General features: G+C 39.6%; 1 protein-coding gene across 5 annotated transcripts in view; it reads left to right on the top strand.

Moving 5' to 3' along the window:
- The window catches only part of GRIN2A (glutamate ionotropic receptor NMDA type subunit 2A), a 163,839-nt gene that overhangs the window by 19,362 nt on the left and 127,824 nt on the right, over positions 1 to 16,653 (top strand). Inside the window, exon 1 of one of the 5 annotated variants that reach the window (XM_090151239.1) lies at positions 2,149 to 2,288. The exons of 3 other annotated variants lie outside the window; for them this stretch is intronic. Coding sequence is in view for 1 of the 2 variants with exons in the window: in XM_090151238.1 (XP_090007364.1) it covers positions 9,012 to 9,053 (42 nt within the window). In the remaining variant the exon portion in view is untranslated. Of the gene's footprint in view, positions 1 to 2,148; positions 2,289 to 8,969; positions 9,054 to 16,653 lie in introns of those variants that run through there. One more of the 5 variants, XM_090151238.1, reaches the window with a different exon arrangement.

The raw sequence follows: 16,653 nt of genomic DNA, 5'->3' as shown, positions 1-16,653 counted from the left end.
AAGTAGGAGAATTTTTGACTTTTGCTTGAATATTTCTGCTTTTTGTGCTTCATTCTTTTCTTGTGCCTCAGGCAGCCATGGAATTCTCACGGGAGAAGTGATGAAGACATACTCTCAACTCAAAATAACAAAACTGTTTCCTGCATGTCATCCTGTCTTATTAGAGAAAAAGCAAACCTGTTAACAGCCATGGAGCTGCATGGTTAGAAGGCTGCAACATTCATGGAGGCAAAAATTTGGAGTTGTGTGGTATACACTCTCTTTAATCTGCATATGAGTTTGCCTGCATGTCAGAAATGTAAAGCTAGGTATGCCTGTGGCTTATATTGCATGAATTTGTGGGCAGCCTGGGGTGCAGTTGCAGCTGGTCACCCAAAACAGTGTCTTTTAATGGCTGTGCCAGAAATTCATGTCTGTTCTGTGGACTGAAGATGGAAATGAGTAAGTGTGAAATATATCTGGAGATTTGCTTGATGGCAGTGGCTTTGTTTTTGCTTTGGAGAAACAAACCAGTAGCATCTTGCTTGCATGAATATCTTCCACAGGATGATTTTAATTTTAATTCTGTGTTATGTAGGCATATAGAAGCTAATTACAAACTAGCCATGTCTCTTCAAGCTCTGCAGATTTCAGGCTTTACAAGTTCCCACTCCTATCTAATTACTGCTGCCTTGTACCAGTTACTGTGATCATTTCTTTCAGAAGTCTCTATTCCATAATCTCCAAATATGAGAAAGGAACATCTAAAAATCTCTTAAAGTTCCAGTATACACTTTAAACTTCAAGTTTGTGGTAGTGTTTTTGTCTCTGTAAATAGTAAGGATTTCCAGGCCTAGCAGTAGCTGCCTCAGGCACTGAGAACTGACTTGCTGAAAATGCTGGCTTACTCAAAAGTTTGGTTTACTAAACAAAATCCCATTAATTCTTGCTTGTGCTCTGGAGAAAGGGTTTCTAGTGAGTGCCATCACAGAAAGGGAAAATGTAATGTGCCAGGAGTTAATACCCATGCAGCGATTTCACTAAGAGAGGTGATGATAGCAAGATTGTTGCATGTAACCATATCGAGAAAGCAGAAATTGCTGTAATAAGTAAGTGTTAGCTCACTCCTGAGTGTACTTGGGGCAAACATGATCCCTCCAGGTGGACACCTGGCCCTGAGGCATAGGATGGATTGCTGCAGGGCAAGCGTGGTGTGCTGGGCCTCAGGGCCGCCATTTGCCCTGCAGCACAGGGCAGTGCAGGAGTTCCTGCTGCTGTTCGGGGTTGTCTGGAACTAAGAGACTTTGAAAGGCTCAGTGAGATGTTACCAATATAGCTTTAAACTTTGAAAATCTCTCCTGGCTGTTTCCCCCAGGCTAGTGCTTGCCCTCACAGCTGCCTCAGGAATTGAGGATTGCAGGTGCTTCCTCACAGCTTGCACCGCTGACAGCTGAGAGGGGTTCCTCAGAGACACTGTGCTTGGCCTCCGGTCTTGAGCAACTGCAAATTAGTGTTTCTTTTGCTGAGAGTTTGATTTTATTATTGAACAGATCTTATATAAGGCTGGAGAAGGAAGAGCATTTCATAATCTGTAAATTCTGTGCAGACTCAAGCGGGGTCAAAATGTATTCTCTGCATCTGAGGGGCTCTGCTGCAAATACAGGGCATGACAATACATCCACAGCAGAACATTAGTGAGGGAAGACTATAAAGACATTAGTTATGCTTCACTATTTGTATGCCATTCTGTGCAGCAATGCTTAAAGGACTGAAATGATGTCCTTGCAGGAATGGAATTTTCTTCCTAAAATACTTTTATGAAACATTCTAAATCCTTACTGATAATTTAGTTCCGGAGAGCAAGGCTGAAGTGATGTGCTAATGAATGTTACATATGGTCTGCAACACATGGGTAAAACTGTTTATAAATAAGTTTTTGCTCTAGAAATGACTGAACAGCAAATTGGATAAAATTCTGTTTCAAAGTGACCAAGCTTGCTTCTTCCCTGAAGCAATTTAGGCTTCTTCCAGACTTCATTAATACCAGAATTATCATAATCTGTTTGCCTGTTACAGCTGTTTCATTTTCAGGGACCTGCACCAGCCAATTATTTTGTGATAAAATGCTTATTAAGGAGAATATGTGGCCAAGTGGAAAGAAAAGGCCCAGGCAGGTGAGAAAATGCTTTGGAAAATTTTTTAAGGCACTCCTACTTGTGCTTTTGGGAGAAAAGAAAAATACAATTTTTAAAGTATCTTCTTAGAGGTTTTGCTGTTTGTGCGAAGATGCTTGTATTCTTGCAGTGGAGGTAAGAGGAGTGGATTTGAAGGTATAAAATATAGGATGCACCTCATTTTGAACAAGAAATAGAAGCATGCTCTATTTGTATTCTCATTGTTAGAATAAGGCAATGTGAAGAGCTGGAAAATGTTGTTGTAATGTGGTGGATTCCTCTTCCAGGCACAAGTTCATGGATTTCTTTTTTGAAGGAGATGGCTTAATCTTTGAATTAGCAAAGCCGGCATTATTTAGCATTTATTTTCACTGACTTTATGGAAGAGAATTAGCACAGATAATGCAATAAAGCTGCCTTGCCAGTGCAGGCAAAATTTTGTGAATCATTTCTGTATGCACCAAGGAAACTCTTCCTCTGAACACTGGGGGCTGTCTTCCCAGCTACAGGACAGTTATGCATGGCAGCACCTTTGTTACAGCAGTTCTTGCTCCCCAGCTACTTTGTGAGTCATGCCCACATGTAGTTTTCTTCGTAAGTGTAGCTCTAATGGCATGTTAGCAATTACATGTGTAATGTTGTAGTTTCTCCGATTCTTATAAGCATGCTGTTGGGAATGTTTTCATCATTTTATTGACTTTTTTTTTTTTCTAATTTATCAATTGAGGTTTAAGGTTTTTGATATTTTTTTGAGATGATTCCCATCTGCATTCAGCTTTATTTTCTTCAGTTAAGTCTTCAGCCTTGATTCTCCCCTCTCCCCCGTACTGTTTCTTCTTTAGACTGATTCCTGCTGCTGACAGGGGAGGTTTGGAAAGGGATTTTGAGTTTGTCGTCTTTTACGTTCTCTCTCTCCTTTGCTGCTTCTGATCTAATCTGACTGGTACACAGAAGCCCTCAGGGCCTCAGTTGAGTTGCCTATGGTCAGTCTGAACTAAAAGTGAGAGTTGGCCTCCTGCCTCAGTTTCATTGGAAATGTCTCTGAATGGCAGCTGTGCTTTGTGCTGTACTTGGGGTAGCAAAGTTAAAGGAGTCACCACATACTCTTCCAAAGTGAAGTCTGAAATGCTACCAAGAAAGAAAACTTTAAGAAACATTTAGCAAGTCAGCAGATTAATGGTTTAGTCTGCCTTGTTCAGTGGCAGTTTTGAAAGACGATGCAAAAACCTGAGGTATTGCTAATTTCTAATTTTAGTCAAAACAAAACATACACACAAAATGGCACCCAGATTTTCAAACAACCATTTAGGTTGATACTTAAATACCTGCAACACATACAGGAAAACCTTTACTCCTCAAAAGACCCAAGTGCAATAGAAATGCAGATAGTAGTGTGTAAATAATCAGTATGTTGCTCACATAAGAACAGGCAGTAAATGAGCTGCCCTCTGATGTTGTCTTCTGCTGATTTATTTTAGTTTGTATGTAAGATGTGATTAGTTAGTTACTGTAAGTCACAAATTTGCTCAAAAAGTGTTGCTGCTAATGAAGAAAGATTTCTGTGATGTGGGAGGAATTTGGAAGGTTGCAGCCATGACTCCCTGTGGTGCCAAGATCTCCTACTGGCACTTTGTCCATGCAGTAAGAATCTGATTTCCTAAACTTCACATCTGATTTAAGAAAACCAGCTATTTTGATAGTTTCAGACAGGCTGTTGGACCATGCTACAGTGTTAGCTTATTCTGTGTACTCCTTGCTCAGAATTCTGATACTTTGGTAAAATTTTGGGGTTGAAGCAGTAGACAGTAGTGACCATGCAGATTTGGAAGAAGTGACTAACCTAAGCATTATGACAATGACTCGCAGGACCCTATTGCTCATACTGTCAGAAAGGTTGTTTCTGCCAATTGAAAGGGAAATTCTTCATTAGGGGAAAAAAAATAATAGAATCACTAACCCAACGTACTGTTCCACTATGGCACTGTTGTAACCTTACCCACGTTATCCAGGCTGATTTAGTGAGCACAGCCTCTTATTGACTTTACCAGGTTTAGGAAAACCTATTTTTATTTTTATTTTTCCTCTGGGGTTTATAACATCTGCCATGTTGATTAATTTCTGCTGATCTGTTTATCTTTGGGAGCTGTCTCACTTGAAGTATTGAGTAATGAAGCTTCCTACTGCTGCAGAAAGAGCGTCAAGTAAATAAGCTGGAAATCCCAACTGAGAACAACTGTCCTAATACAATACTGGGTATGAACACTAATTTTACATTACTAGGTATTTCCAATAGACAATCTATTAGCTGCTCATAGCCGTGGCTCTTGTCAGGTAACCTGACTTTCATGTTGGAGTAATTCATCATGGCAGCACATATCTAAGAAATAATGTATAGGCGACGAATTGCTTCTCTTTTGTAACATTTGATTGTTTTGTAAACAGTAGTTTCTGATTCTTGGAAAGATGAAACAGGGAATAAAACAAACTGCTGTTTCTTTCTCTGTAGCTTATCTTAGGATTCATGTGGTTGCGCGGCATTGAGAAGAAGCCTAGAACATGTTCACTTTTTTTCCACTGAGACGCATCTTTCTGGGGTAGATCAATCTTGTTAGAGGTGTATGCTGAAACATGTTGAAATGTTATGCCGACACTGATACTATAAGCAAGTGCTAGAATGTTTTTCTCTGCAAATACTCCTGTACCATTGTGAGTCCACTGCAAGTTGCAGTGGATGGCAGATATGTGGGCATATAGACAAAGCAGAATAGCATATGGAGTCTTGAATGATGGTTTTCCATTCAAAGTATATATTCCTCTCAACTTGTGCTTCTTTCTGTACCAGTGTGTGAAATACTAAAAGAAAAGAAAACCTCTTTATTGATCCTGAGATATTACTGCATAACACCATAATTTACTTGTGATGGAAAAGTTCAGAACATCACGTGTGACACTAATTGTCATTAATCAAAAAACTTTACATGTTAGTAACCTAATGACTGCAACAGTGTACTGCTCTCAGTTCTTATTCTGTGCTTTTTGAGGAGGGTGGGCACAGCACAGGAGAGCCTCCAGAGCAAAACACGCTCTGAGGGAAAAGGCTTAACAAACTGAAGTTGGATGATGTAGTGTTGGATGCTTGCAAAATTAAAAAGCGACCACAGTGGTGTGTGCCATGGCCATGTCTCTGAAGGAGACAATTTGTGTCCAGTATGTGAATGCTACCAGAGCGTGTCTGTGGAAGACAGACAAAATGAGTGTTTTGTCTAATGAGGCAGTGTGCAAAATAAGTCATGCAGCAATTATGCTATCGAATGAAATGGTGTTAATCCAGGAACAGAAAGCTTGTTGCTTCTTTCTGTTATGCTTTTCCTCTAAACTTGCTAATGTTAATTACTGATAATGGTCTTAGTTCAAACTATAAAATCAGAATCTGAATTGATAATATTGGCAAGGCTATGGACAGTGTTTGGTTACACAGGAAAAGTTGGTGTATGAGGTACCATCATAAATAGAGAAAAAAACTGACATTATCACCTGCACAAATGCATTTTCTGCTAATCACGTGATTAGTAAGTCATAATTATTAAGATAAATGCCTTTTATATAGTATGTGCATTTAAATCCATTGAACTTAGCTGCACAGCTGTAATGCAAAATAAGCACTGTTTGCCATTGTAAAGATATTTTCCTCAGTCTCATGTTAAAAGAAGGTAAAAATGGACTGTATTTACATGAAGAACCAATAGGCCACTATGTACCATACAAGTGTCTAAGCACAGTGCTAAACTTTCTGTTTGTGTGCTGTGACAGGTAGTACAGTGCTACAAAAGATCCTTTTTGCCCAGGACACCGCTGATGGAGTCGGTACAATTTACTGCTGCTCTCTGGGAATCAGGGATCTTCTTAAAGAAAGAGGAACAGCACTCTGTTTAAAGATAACTGCTAGCTTGCCTCCTTTGACTTGTAAATAATGTCAGGACCCCATCTTGGCATGCACTACTGTGTAGTTTTCAGGAAGTCCAAATAAAAGCTGTAACTCTCCCTGGCACATCAGGGGTGTAATGGAGGTGTCTGTTTGGCAGCATGTCAGTGAAACAATTAGGTTTAATGCAAAGGATTCCCTCTTGGCAGGGCTGTCAGTCAAAACACAAGAAGAGGGTGAGAACAAACCACCCAGCTTTGGGAGCCTCTGGGCAGCAGTTTCAAGCCTTTGCCAGCTGCCATAGGTGATACATGACGCTTATCCCAGTATTTTTTTATTTATACCTTGTGTATTGACAAATGAGATTGAACTCTCTTGAAAATTAGACAAAGTGCAGTCTTTAAGATGAGGCAGTATGTCAGTGCATTGTTTGTGGTTTGTAACGAGCTGAGCTGTGGCTAAATCTAGGGGAACACTTCTCAGATGACTTATGAAAGATAAGTTTTAGGGAGAGATCTGAAACAGAACTGCCATCAGGCTTTTGGGTTTGTGTGTGTGTGATGGCATGATGATTCATATGCTTTGTGTAAGCTGAAGATAACAGAGGCACTTGACATTTGTCTGCAGGTCCCTGCTTCATTGTAGGGAACCTAACAAATGTTAAAATGATAAACAGATACTTGAATGCTTCCTTGAATACACATGGCTAGAAACAAAAACAATGGCCAGCGGTTATTTTGCTTTTATAGTAGATTGCTCGCAGCAAGGTATTTGTAAACACAGCAACATTTTCTTTTTTTTAACATTCATTTCAGGTGATTCAAATCTGTGACATGTCAAAAGTGCAAGTTACAGCTACATTTATGGTGACAGTTCTTTCAGAGTGATTGCCTTGTTTTAACGAAGAAGATAGGCAGGAGTTGTCTGTTTGGAACTAGCCTCGCAGGGTACAGCTGTGCACAAGCTGCTGCTTTATACTTGGGGTGTGTTTCTTGAAATCCAGCAACTTCTGCTTCTTTAATTACTTGACATATGTAACAAAAAATGAAGATGATAAAGCTCCTAATTTAACCTGTAAAGTGTATGTGAGACCATCCTCCTCCTATTTTGTGCGTGGGAGATAGCTTTTCAGATAGGATGTATAGAACAAGGCATGGAAGTGTGGGATGATTGTTTCTACTTTTCATGTTAGAGTTACTTTTCTTAAAATACTTCTTTTGCATTTCTTGTTGCAGCGTTAGAAGTTTTCATTTCCCCTGCAATACGGAAAGCCTCAGGGCTCTGCACTCTACTGGAGTTCTCTGCCAAAAGGTGCTTCAAAATGCTGAGTATCCAGCTCTTGCTTCTTGGCACTTAGATTCTGCCTTCGTCTCTGACTCCAGAATTTTTATGTGCTGTCGGTCTGGGTTGTGTCCCACCTCCAAGTGATTCTGTGAGGCTGCACCTGAGAGGGCTATTTGTGCAAGTTCATTATCTCTTCCTACTCTCCTGTGAGTAACTCACTGTGATGTTTTCACTCTCCTGAACCTCCTGCCAGGAGTTTGCAGTGACAGCACTCTCAGGTGGAGATCTGCAGCAACACTTCCAAAATTAAAGCTGATCATCACGACTATGTAAATATTTGGTTTAAGCTTCAGATCACCAATCTGTAATATAACACACGGTTCCATTTACCTGTGGCTTGTAGAATATGTAGCTGCTGGCTCAAAGACAGATTTTATTAAAGAGGTTGTGTATCTTTTAGATGCAGTAGCACTGGGAAAGGGAAACTTTTGATTGTAGCTTTTTCTCATTTTTGGAGCGACTTGTCTAAAGTATATGGAGCTGAATTTCTCCGGGCCATGTTTTGCTGTTAAGATATGTAAATGAATTTTGGTTTTTCTCATATGCAGCTATCCTGGAGATAAGTTGTATTTGTTCTGTGGCAGGTGTTTCTTTTAATTTTAATGTGAATTAAGAGCTCAGGTAAAGATTTTCTTTCTTTGTCTACTCTGCAGATTTTCCTGGCTGTATCTTTATGGTAGCAAGGCAGTGTTCCCACCACTATCTGCCTTGCTTCCAACACGTGGTTAAGTGCCAGCATTAAGTAAGCATGCTATTGCAGGCAGTCAAGGCTGCCTGGACAGAAGGAGACTTTTTATAATGCACCTTTACAGGAATGTTCAGGGTTTTGGGCAGTACATGAAGGTGTACTAAGGGAACAGAGCAGACTTCAGAAATCAAGCAACTTTCTGCGTTTTCATGTGTGCTCATGAATTACACAACTTCATGTGCTGAGCATAGGGATGACATGAAGCTAAAAACTGTGTTGTAGAATCAATGTGCCACTGGAATAGTGAGAGGGTTCTTTGGAAACATGTCTCTATCCTCTTCAGAGGGAAGCATGTCCAAACTGAGATGAAATCATGTGTTGTTGATTGCCCTTAAGCATGGAGAGCTCTAACCATTGCCTCCATTTTTTTCTTCTTCTTCACACTGATGACGAAAGCTGAAGTTGGCAAATTCAACATTCATTTAAAAGCTCACTTGAAGCTATGTATTTTGCCTGATTTCTAGTAAGTAAATTTAACTGGATCTAATGAATTTCTATTTATGATGCCTTAGTTTGGAGGAAATACTTTTGATTTAACAAGAATGTTTAAAAACTGGTTTAAGTTAGATCCTATCCTGTACATTTAAGCAATTGAAATAGAAATAGAGATGATGAGAAACTAAAAGCTTAAGTATTACAGATCAATTTTAGGCTTATTTTAAAATAGAGTTTTTGTATTGAAAGTGGATGTGAAAAATGGATGCAACTTTATGATAGAATTTCGGCTTTACCTCATATAAACCTTGTTGGTACGAATAAATCTTATTTATTTGATGTTCCTTATAACTTTGGTTTTCAGTGTGCTGTAATTATTTATGTTCATGCATAAGTCAGAACTGAGGAAATGAGTGAAGCTGGAGACTGCATCAGTCATCTGGGAAATGAGGTAAGCTGTGGGATAAGCACAGGAGTATATTTGTAGAATGATCAGTAGTGATTGGAAGTTACAGTTTAGAATGAGAACTGCACTTCCTAATGATCCCTCTGAGATGAGCAGTTTTGATAAACTGATCTTCTGAATATTCAGGAAGATGTTACTACATCATTGTACAACTGCTTGATACATTTAAGAATGGCTTAATTGGTATGATGCTAGCCATAATACTCTTTACAGACATTGGAATTTGGGTCCTGGGTTCAGTATTTTTGTGGTAGAAAATGGATTTTCATACAGAAGAATTACCTTAGCATAGACTATTTTTAATTCTTTTGTACACTGGAGTGAACAAAGGAAATCTCCTGGTTTATTCCAACGAGGACCCGCTTTACAGATCTTACAGTTAATTCCTTTATGAATTGCTTGAGAGCTTGCAGGCATCTGAACATGGTATCCAGCAGTGGATCTACTACATCTGTGGTTTCTGCTTCTAAAGATGATGACTGGGCAGGCATCGTTTGTCTCCTGAAGCTTCAGCTGTTCCTGTATGAGGCTGCAGCTTCAGGGGCTGCCAGAATTGCTTGCCTCATGGGAAAGCATGGAACTGCTATCCAGAAGGAACATCTGACACAGTCTGTCTGTGTGAAGCTGTTGCTGCTGCAGCAGTAGCTGCTCTGCAGTCTTAGAAGCTGCTGTGCGCTGCTTCTCACACAGCTGATCTGTGTGGTGCTGATGTGTGTGGAAAACATCAGAAGTCATCTGCAGGTGTGGGGCCCGGGCTGGTACTGGGCATGGACACCAGGCTTTGAGAAGTGCATCAGTCCCTCCAGACTTCATGTTATTTTAAAAGTGTGAGTTGGAGCAGGACCAGTGCCTGTACCAGCTGCGCTTGCTCCTTTAGAAAATGCTCCTGGTCTTTTCTAAAACTGTGACTCATAATTTTCATCAGGTTCATACTCACACTGTTTGGTATTTTCTTGTGTGGGAGTGCACAAATAACCTTGGGAGGAATGACAAAGGTTTCTCATTTCTGTCTGTTATGAGGACTGCAGAAAGAGAAGACAGTTGTAATTGTGCTAGCACTTACAGCAGCTGTTTTGTTTTGCAAGCCAGTAAAGTGCCCCTGTGTTATATACAGCAGTGTATGGGCTGTGAGGTGATGATGTACTCCCTTGTGTTATCAGTTGTTCTAGGTCAGCATTGACGTGCATTGGATTTCAGCATCTGTGAGTGTCAGTCTGCCACATCATTAATGTTTGGCTTTATTTTTAGTTTTTCTAGTTGAGTAAACTTAGAATTTTTAGAGGTGCTATGGACTTTTCTGCCCAGAAGGCAGAAGTTCAGCAGATGCAACCTTGTGCCTCACCATTGAAATCAACCTTCCTTGACATTGTCATGCAACTATCAAATGTTTCTGCTCATAATTTGTTTCTGAGGAATATTCTTTTCTCTTAACTGAGATGATGAGTAGACTACTGCAGCGTTTAGAACACGTGTCAGTGTCCCATTTGTGGGGATACTGAATAACGGTGTTACTGAATGGTGCCTGAAGATGCAGGGCTGTTGTTGAGAAGGGGTTAATTAGCTGAGTATGCTAATTACTGTTCAGTGTGTGGGATGTTTGCCAGCCCTGACCATGGGTCTAAACAAAAGAAAAGGTCAGCTGTGTACATGCCCTGTAAATCACCGATAGCAGGGGTCCAAGCTGGGCTCTCTCAATAAGCTGCCAACATAGGATGCTCCAGCATTATTTCAGTAATGCTTCCTGCCATGTATGCTTGGCTGTACAGCACTGGCTTAAAGTTCTTTGGCAGCTGTGCAAGGAGTAGAGCAAGCACTTTGCTTTGCGAAGGTGACAGACAAGACAGCCTGAAGAGAGCTGCAGGGGCTGGAGCAGGGAGCTCCATGCAAAATTCTGGAGTAGTTGCAGCAGCCTAGGCAATGGAATGGATGAAGGAAGTACCTCCAGAAATTGGAGCTGAGATTTATTTCGGAGCGGGTAGCAGAGGGTGATTAACAAAGTTGCTGTGTGTGAGGAGAGCTGTTTGAGACAGGCCAAATAGTGGAGTTAGATGTGTATATGTGTGAAGGGAGTGTAAAGGATTTGCTAATTATGCAGTTTCTCATGACATCTTCAAGTTTTGCAAACACATGTCATGAAGCTATTGTTTCACAGAACAAGAGCCTTTTTTCCACTAGCAAGTATTTTTGCCTGTATTCTGATATTGAAGACAAAGAAACGGGATGGTCAGGAATCAGAATTGCCTTTGTCTTACATAAGAAATCACTATCTGCTCTCACTAACCTCTCTTTGGTTGTTCTCTTCTGACAAAGCTTCCCCACAGTTTCCTAAGAGAGACTCCATTATGCTGTTAAATGTCTCTGACTTCTGGTTGGTAACCAGGGGACTGCGATGCTCACCTGGCAAGGAGGAAGGTTGGCTGAGAGGTGGTGGACTGGGAAGTGGCTCTGTGATTCATATCATGCATGGTCTCCAGGCTGGGTTGGGGGCATGTGGGCTTGTAGAGCTGTTTCTAGTGCTAATCTGCTTTATGTAGGTAAATATTCATTGACCAGAAAGATGGAGCTTCCCTGGGGAGCAAAAGCCTTGAAAAGTGTCAAATTCCAGGATTCTATCTGGGTTGAAAAAAGAGCAAGAGAAGGCTTTGATAAATCATCTTTTCTCATAAAATGTTTCACTGTGCTACTTCTGCAATCAGGTATGGCATCCCTATCACTGAGTGATTATGCAGTAATGTTCTTCAAATTCTCTTCCACTCGGATGGCTATAAAAGAAAAGCCTACTCTATGGAAAGGTATTTTCTGTGTTAATTTTAACAACAGTAGGTAGCGCTTTCTCAAGTAATGCCAGCTTGCTTTGCTTACTCCTCTGCCATCAGCTGTGCTTGACAAACCTGTAACTGCATCAGCTACAGTCAGGTAATATCCCAAATGTCATACTGCAAACACCTGCGCCCATCTCAACAGAAACCTTGGTTTTGCTTGCCAACTTTCTAGAAACTGGTTCATTTAGAAAACTTGCTGGGACTGAGAAGTAATGGCCCATTTTGCATGAGGGAATAAGCAGTGAAAATTAACATGCAGTGTATTTGTCAAAAAGCATTAACAGGAAAAGAGGGAGTGGAAAAAATAAAAGCTGTTAAGCCTGAGCTGGTTCAAAGAAGCTCACTGCACTCTGAGTGTTTACCTGCCCAGTTTGCAAACAAAAAATTACATTGCAGAGAAACGCCTCATGTAATAACCATGAGCTTGAGGGATCTTTTTGAAGGGTATTTATTGATAAAATTAATTAATGTGTTGGAGTTAGCCCTGGGTTTCATAAAGGTGGTTGGCCTGCCGAGCTTTGCTGAGTGCTAACAGAAGCAATATAGCATGCTGAGGAGTCTCCTGGTATCACACTGAGAGAGGTAAGTTCTGTTGTATAATGAGTGATCTAGATTAAAATTGCTGACATTCAAATACATGGACTCAGTGAGAAAATCCCAACAGTTCTCTTACTGGTTCCTCTCACACTTCCATCATGTATTTTACACCTTCTGGAGCAGATGAGTTTAGAGCTTTCTCATGGTGTTTTCTTTACCCTATGAAGAAGTGTGAAGCAGCCTTCTGTAGAGAAATAGGCTGCAGTCACTAGAGGGTTTTTTGACACTTTTCATCCTTTTCTAAATTTTCGTGACTCTTTAGGAACACCCATCTGATGCCTATTTTAATAAATACAAGATACATATTTTAAGTAATGATTTCTTGCAGCTGAAATACACAAGCAACTTCTTAAATACAGTGAAGTGTTACTTAAACATCCAGCCGAATTACCACCTGGTCTTCTGCTTGGCTTCTTCTTGTGGATAGGAAAAAAGGCATATCTAGCCACTGCTAGCTACAAGAGGCCTTTCAGCCCATGGCTATTCTGATTATTTGTTGCTTAAGTCTACAGTTGTTTCTAGAATTGTGCGTTATAAGCCACATATTAATTGATGCAGAAATGGTCAGGGAGGAAAGGCTGTATCCATTTCCCTATTAATTCTAACTTGCAATAATGAACTGGATAAATAATAGCTGTAAATATATGCCACATCTAATTTTTTTGACTGAATTCCCTGAATAGACTTTATTTTCCCCCTGAACTACTGCCTAAAAATAGTTGGGAAAAGCAAATTTTATATGGACCGAATTTCCCTGTGTTTTGGTTTTTGATGCAGAATTTCAGAATGATCCTTGGGAAGAGAGTGTTGTCCAGCTAATGCAGTGACTGAGGACAGAGTTGTATCTTTGAAGCAAAGGATCTTAAGAACTCTATCTAGAAAATTAGTTTGGATCTTGTTTGTAAAAAGGAACTGGATTTTTGCAACAAAGCTTTACTTGTTTTTTTTTTTTTTCTCTGCACTTTTGAATGAGACAAGAGTCAAACATAAATCCATTTCTGCTTCTTTGGAAATAAAAGAGCAGGGGATAATTTATAAGTAGCAAAAGTAAAAGTGTTTTTCCTCCTATTAGGTCTTCCAAAGGCAGTTTGCTTTAGTAAGTCAGTTCAGCTGGTGCATGTGAAGATCTTATTCCTATCAGCAAACCCCTTTGGTAAATCTCAAATGCATCTGTAGAACATAGGTTAATTTGCTAAGTAGAAATGCTGCATTCAGAGATGTGTTGATGTGTAGATACAGCTGTATTTGGGTTGTGGTGAATAAGTCATACGTGTGCCAAGTAAGAGTACATTCCAACTATGTAATTCCAGGGAACCTGGTTGTATTCAGAGAAATACAATTGCATTTTGCTATTTGCAGTACCAGCCTATTGTTGATAAATTATTTATGAAGAAAAGAACTTGTCTGTTTTCCCAGAAGCCTTTGTTTTACTTCTGTCCTGCAATACATGCTTATGATCTCTCCTAGTCTTCATTCCCTAGACTGGCTTGGTACTCTTCCCTTCCTATGTCTGCAACATGAAGGACAGAGATCTTGAAATCAAGGAAGCCTTCAGTACTATGAAATGAAGATCTAACTAATATACAGGATTTTCAATTCCTTTATTCATTCTGCCTGTGCTTAAGCTAAGAATTGGTGCTCCCCAAGCAGATATTACAGGGTAGGTGATTTAGTGGACCTAACTCAGACTTTCTGCAGTGTCCACATGGGAAATGTAGCTACCTAAACTAGATGTTTAAAATAGCAACGTGCATTTCCTACTATCCTAACACTAGAAAATGTGCATACAATTTCTACTTTGTGTTTTGAGTTTAGCTTTTAATTCTGCAACTCTATTTAAATGCAAGCCTTTTCATTTCAATCTTGAGTCCTTACATGATGTTTTTCCAATTCAAATAACACAGTAAAGTACATTCTCCCAGAGGCTTGGTACAGTGTGAAAATGTGCGAATAATGGATGCATGTGCATTGTACATCTTCCTTCCAGATGGTACTGTTCAAATTTATAGTGTGTTGCATAATCATTTGAGGAGAGGCTGAACGGATTTGGTTGATTTTAAAATTTCTTTCGTAAATGTTAAATGACTTTCCTGCAATGTCTGATGTTTGCCACCTCTACCTTTTGCCACAGCGATGATCTAGGTCATAGAAACCTGTACTAAAAGACATGTCAATATGTACTTCCTTCTAGTGGGAGAATAGGCAGCTTGCGTTTCTTGAAGGTCTAGTTTAGCTACTGATTTTGGCAGTTTGTTAAAATAAGGTTTTTTGCATGTATAGCTACAATTCACATGAGACAATGCATTGTGTTAAGGAATGATTTTGATTATTGTAAGTAAGCTTGGTAAGGTGTCTTTGATTACTGCTCCCTTCCCCCTAGCCCTCTCATTTTTGCTGGGATACATATTGGATGTCAAAGCTGTGGCTTTGCACACCACTGGTTGTACAGTACTTAGCTGCAGACACTGCATATAGTTCCTAATGTGTCAAATTACTGTGGAAACTGGGTGATATCATTGTCAGCTTAGGAAGATATCTTATATTCCTTCGTATCTGCTTAACAAATTTAGATAAGTTAATGTTTCTTAATGTGTTGTTAAATGTAAAGAACACCAATGTAGCTAAGAATGGATGCTTACAGAAGTATGCTGGTTGAGTCATTTTGTACAAACAGATGCCTTCACTGCTTAAACTGAAGGCCATTTGTAAAATATGGATTTTTAGAGACAGGAATCATCGGGCTTTTGCAAATCTAGCCTTGGACAAAACTCTGTATATGACTATGAATCTCTGCCAGTATATCTGTCCATAATTTCAGTTAAAGAGCAATTTACTTAGGAGAGGGAAAGAATCAAATTTGAAGGGCATAGGATGCAAGCAAAAGATCTGTGCCTTGATTTTTCTCTGCAGCTCTATCTGCAAACTACTGCTGTCTTCTAATGGAGCAGAACAGAATAAGATCTTATTTCATCACCTGCTTCTGCCCAGCTTATAACTCAAATTTGGCTGTGACAAGAACTTTCCTAACCATAGTCTTGCTGCCTTGAAAATACTGTCTTTGGTTGAAAGCTTTTACTTGTGTTTCAGGTTATTGTGCCAAGTTTTTCAATTTTCAGTCTTGATTTTAGTATGTCTCACTCTCACTGAACTTGTAATTTACTTTGGTTTTACTTTTCTGTAAACTCTAATGTCATTGCCACCACTTGTCTGAGACTGAGTCACAACTCAGATGTGATTTACTCAAAATTCAAGCAGAAAATTCTAATACTGAATTATTAGTGTCCATCTGGTTTGAAATCTAAATATAATTGTAGTGCTAGACTAGCTGTCTTCTAATTCTGCTCCCTGCCCTATGTTCAGTGAGGCTGACAGCATCTTTGTTGTTTTCCTCTGAGAAAACATCATCCTTTCATGATGGGAAAGGAATATTTTGATTGGTCTGGTTTGTACTAAGACATGCAGTCATGACCAGCTATAAGAGCTTGTTTCCAAGGGAGCTGTGACTTAGATGTGTCTGCAAAGTTAGCCATTCATATTTCAACCTTACTGGTTTTTATCGGGATATTTCACGCCCTATTCATAAACTTCACCCAGCTTCCATTGGAAGAACTGTGCAAATATCACCTTAAAACTTGCTTGGTGTGCACGATATGTCTTTTAGAAAGATAATGTTTGTTAGCTTCTTTATCTTTGTGATTAGACACCCTACTTTATTTTTGGTCCTAAATTTATTCAGGGTTACTTCACATACACTGTGGCTGCATGAGCAGCATTCTTAAATTCAGACGGCTTTTGCTCTTTTCTGATGGTCATATTCTATCCATTCTCAGTAGGTGAGTCTCTATTCCTTGGTCTTCAGTGTGCTGAGCTAAACCAGCTAAGCTCTTTCATGCGTGGTGGGTTCTTGTTTTTTTTTTTACTGTTATTCCTATAACCTTTCTCAACTCTTGTCCAGTTTTAGGTATCTTTCCTGAATGAGAATCACTAGAATTGTGCAAAGTACTTCAGGTGATTGTTCACTTTGTAGACTGTCAGTGATATTTCAGCAGCTGTGCCATGGGAACTATAACCAATGCATCCTGGGATAAATTTTTCTTTTTCCGGTCCACGTTACATCATGAGCAGTCACAAATGTAATTCATGCTAGGCTTTACACTTCAGGAATA

The sequence above is a fragment of the Phasianus colchicus genome, chromosome 16 (assembly GCF_987193195.1).
Source record: "Phasianus colchicus chromosome 16, bPhaCol1.hap1.1, whole genome shotgun sequence".
Classification (NCBI taxonomy): Eukaryota; Metazoa; Chordata; class Aves; order Galliformes; family Phasianidae; genus Phasianus; species Phasianus colchicus.
The sequence above is the reverse complement of the archived record's forward strand: the minus strand, read 5'-3'. Positions and strand labels throughout refer to the sequence as shown.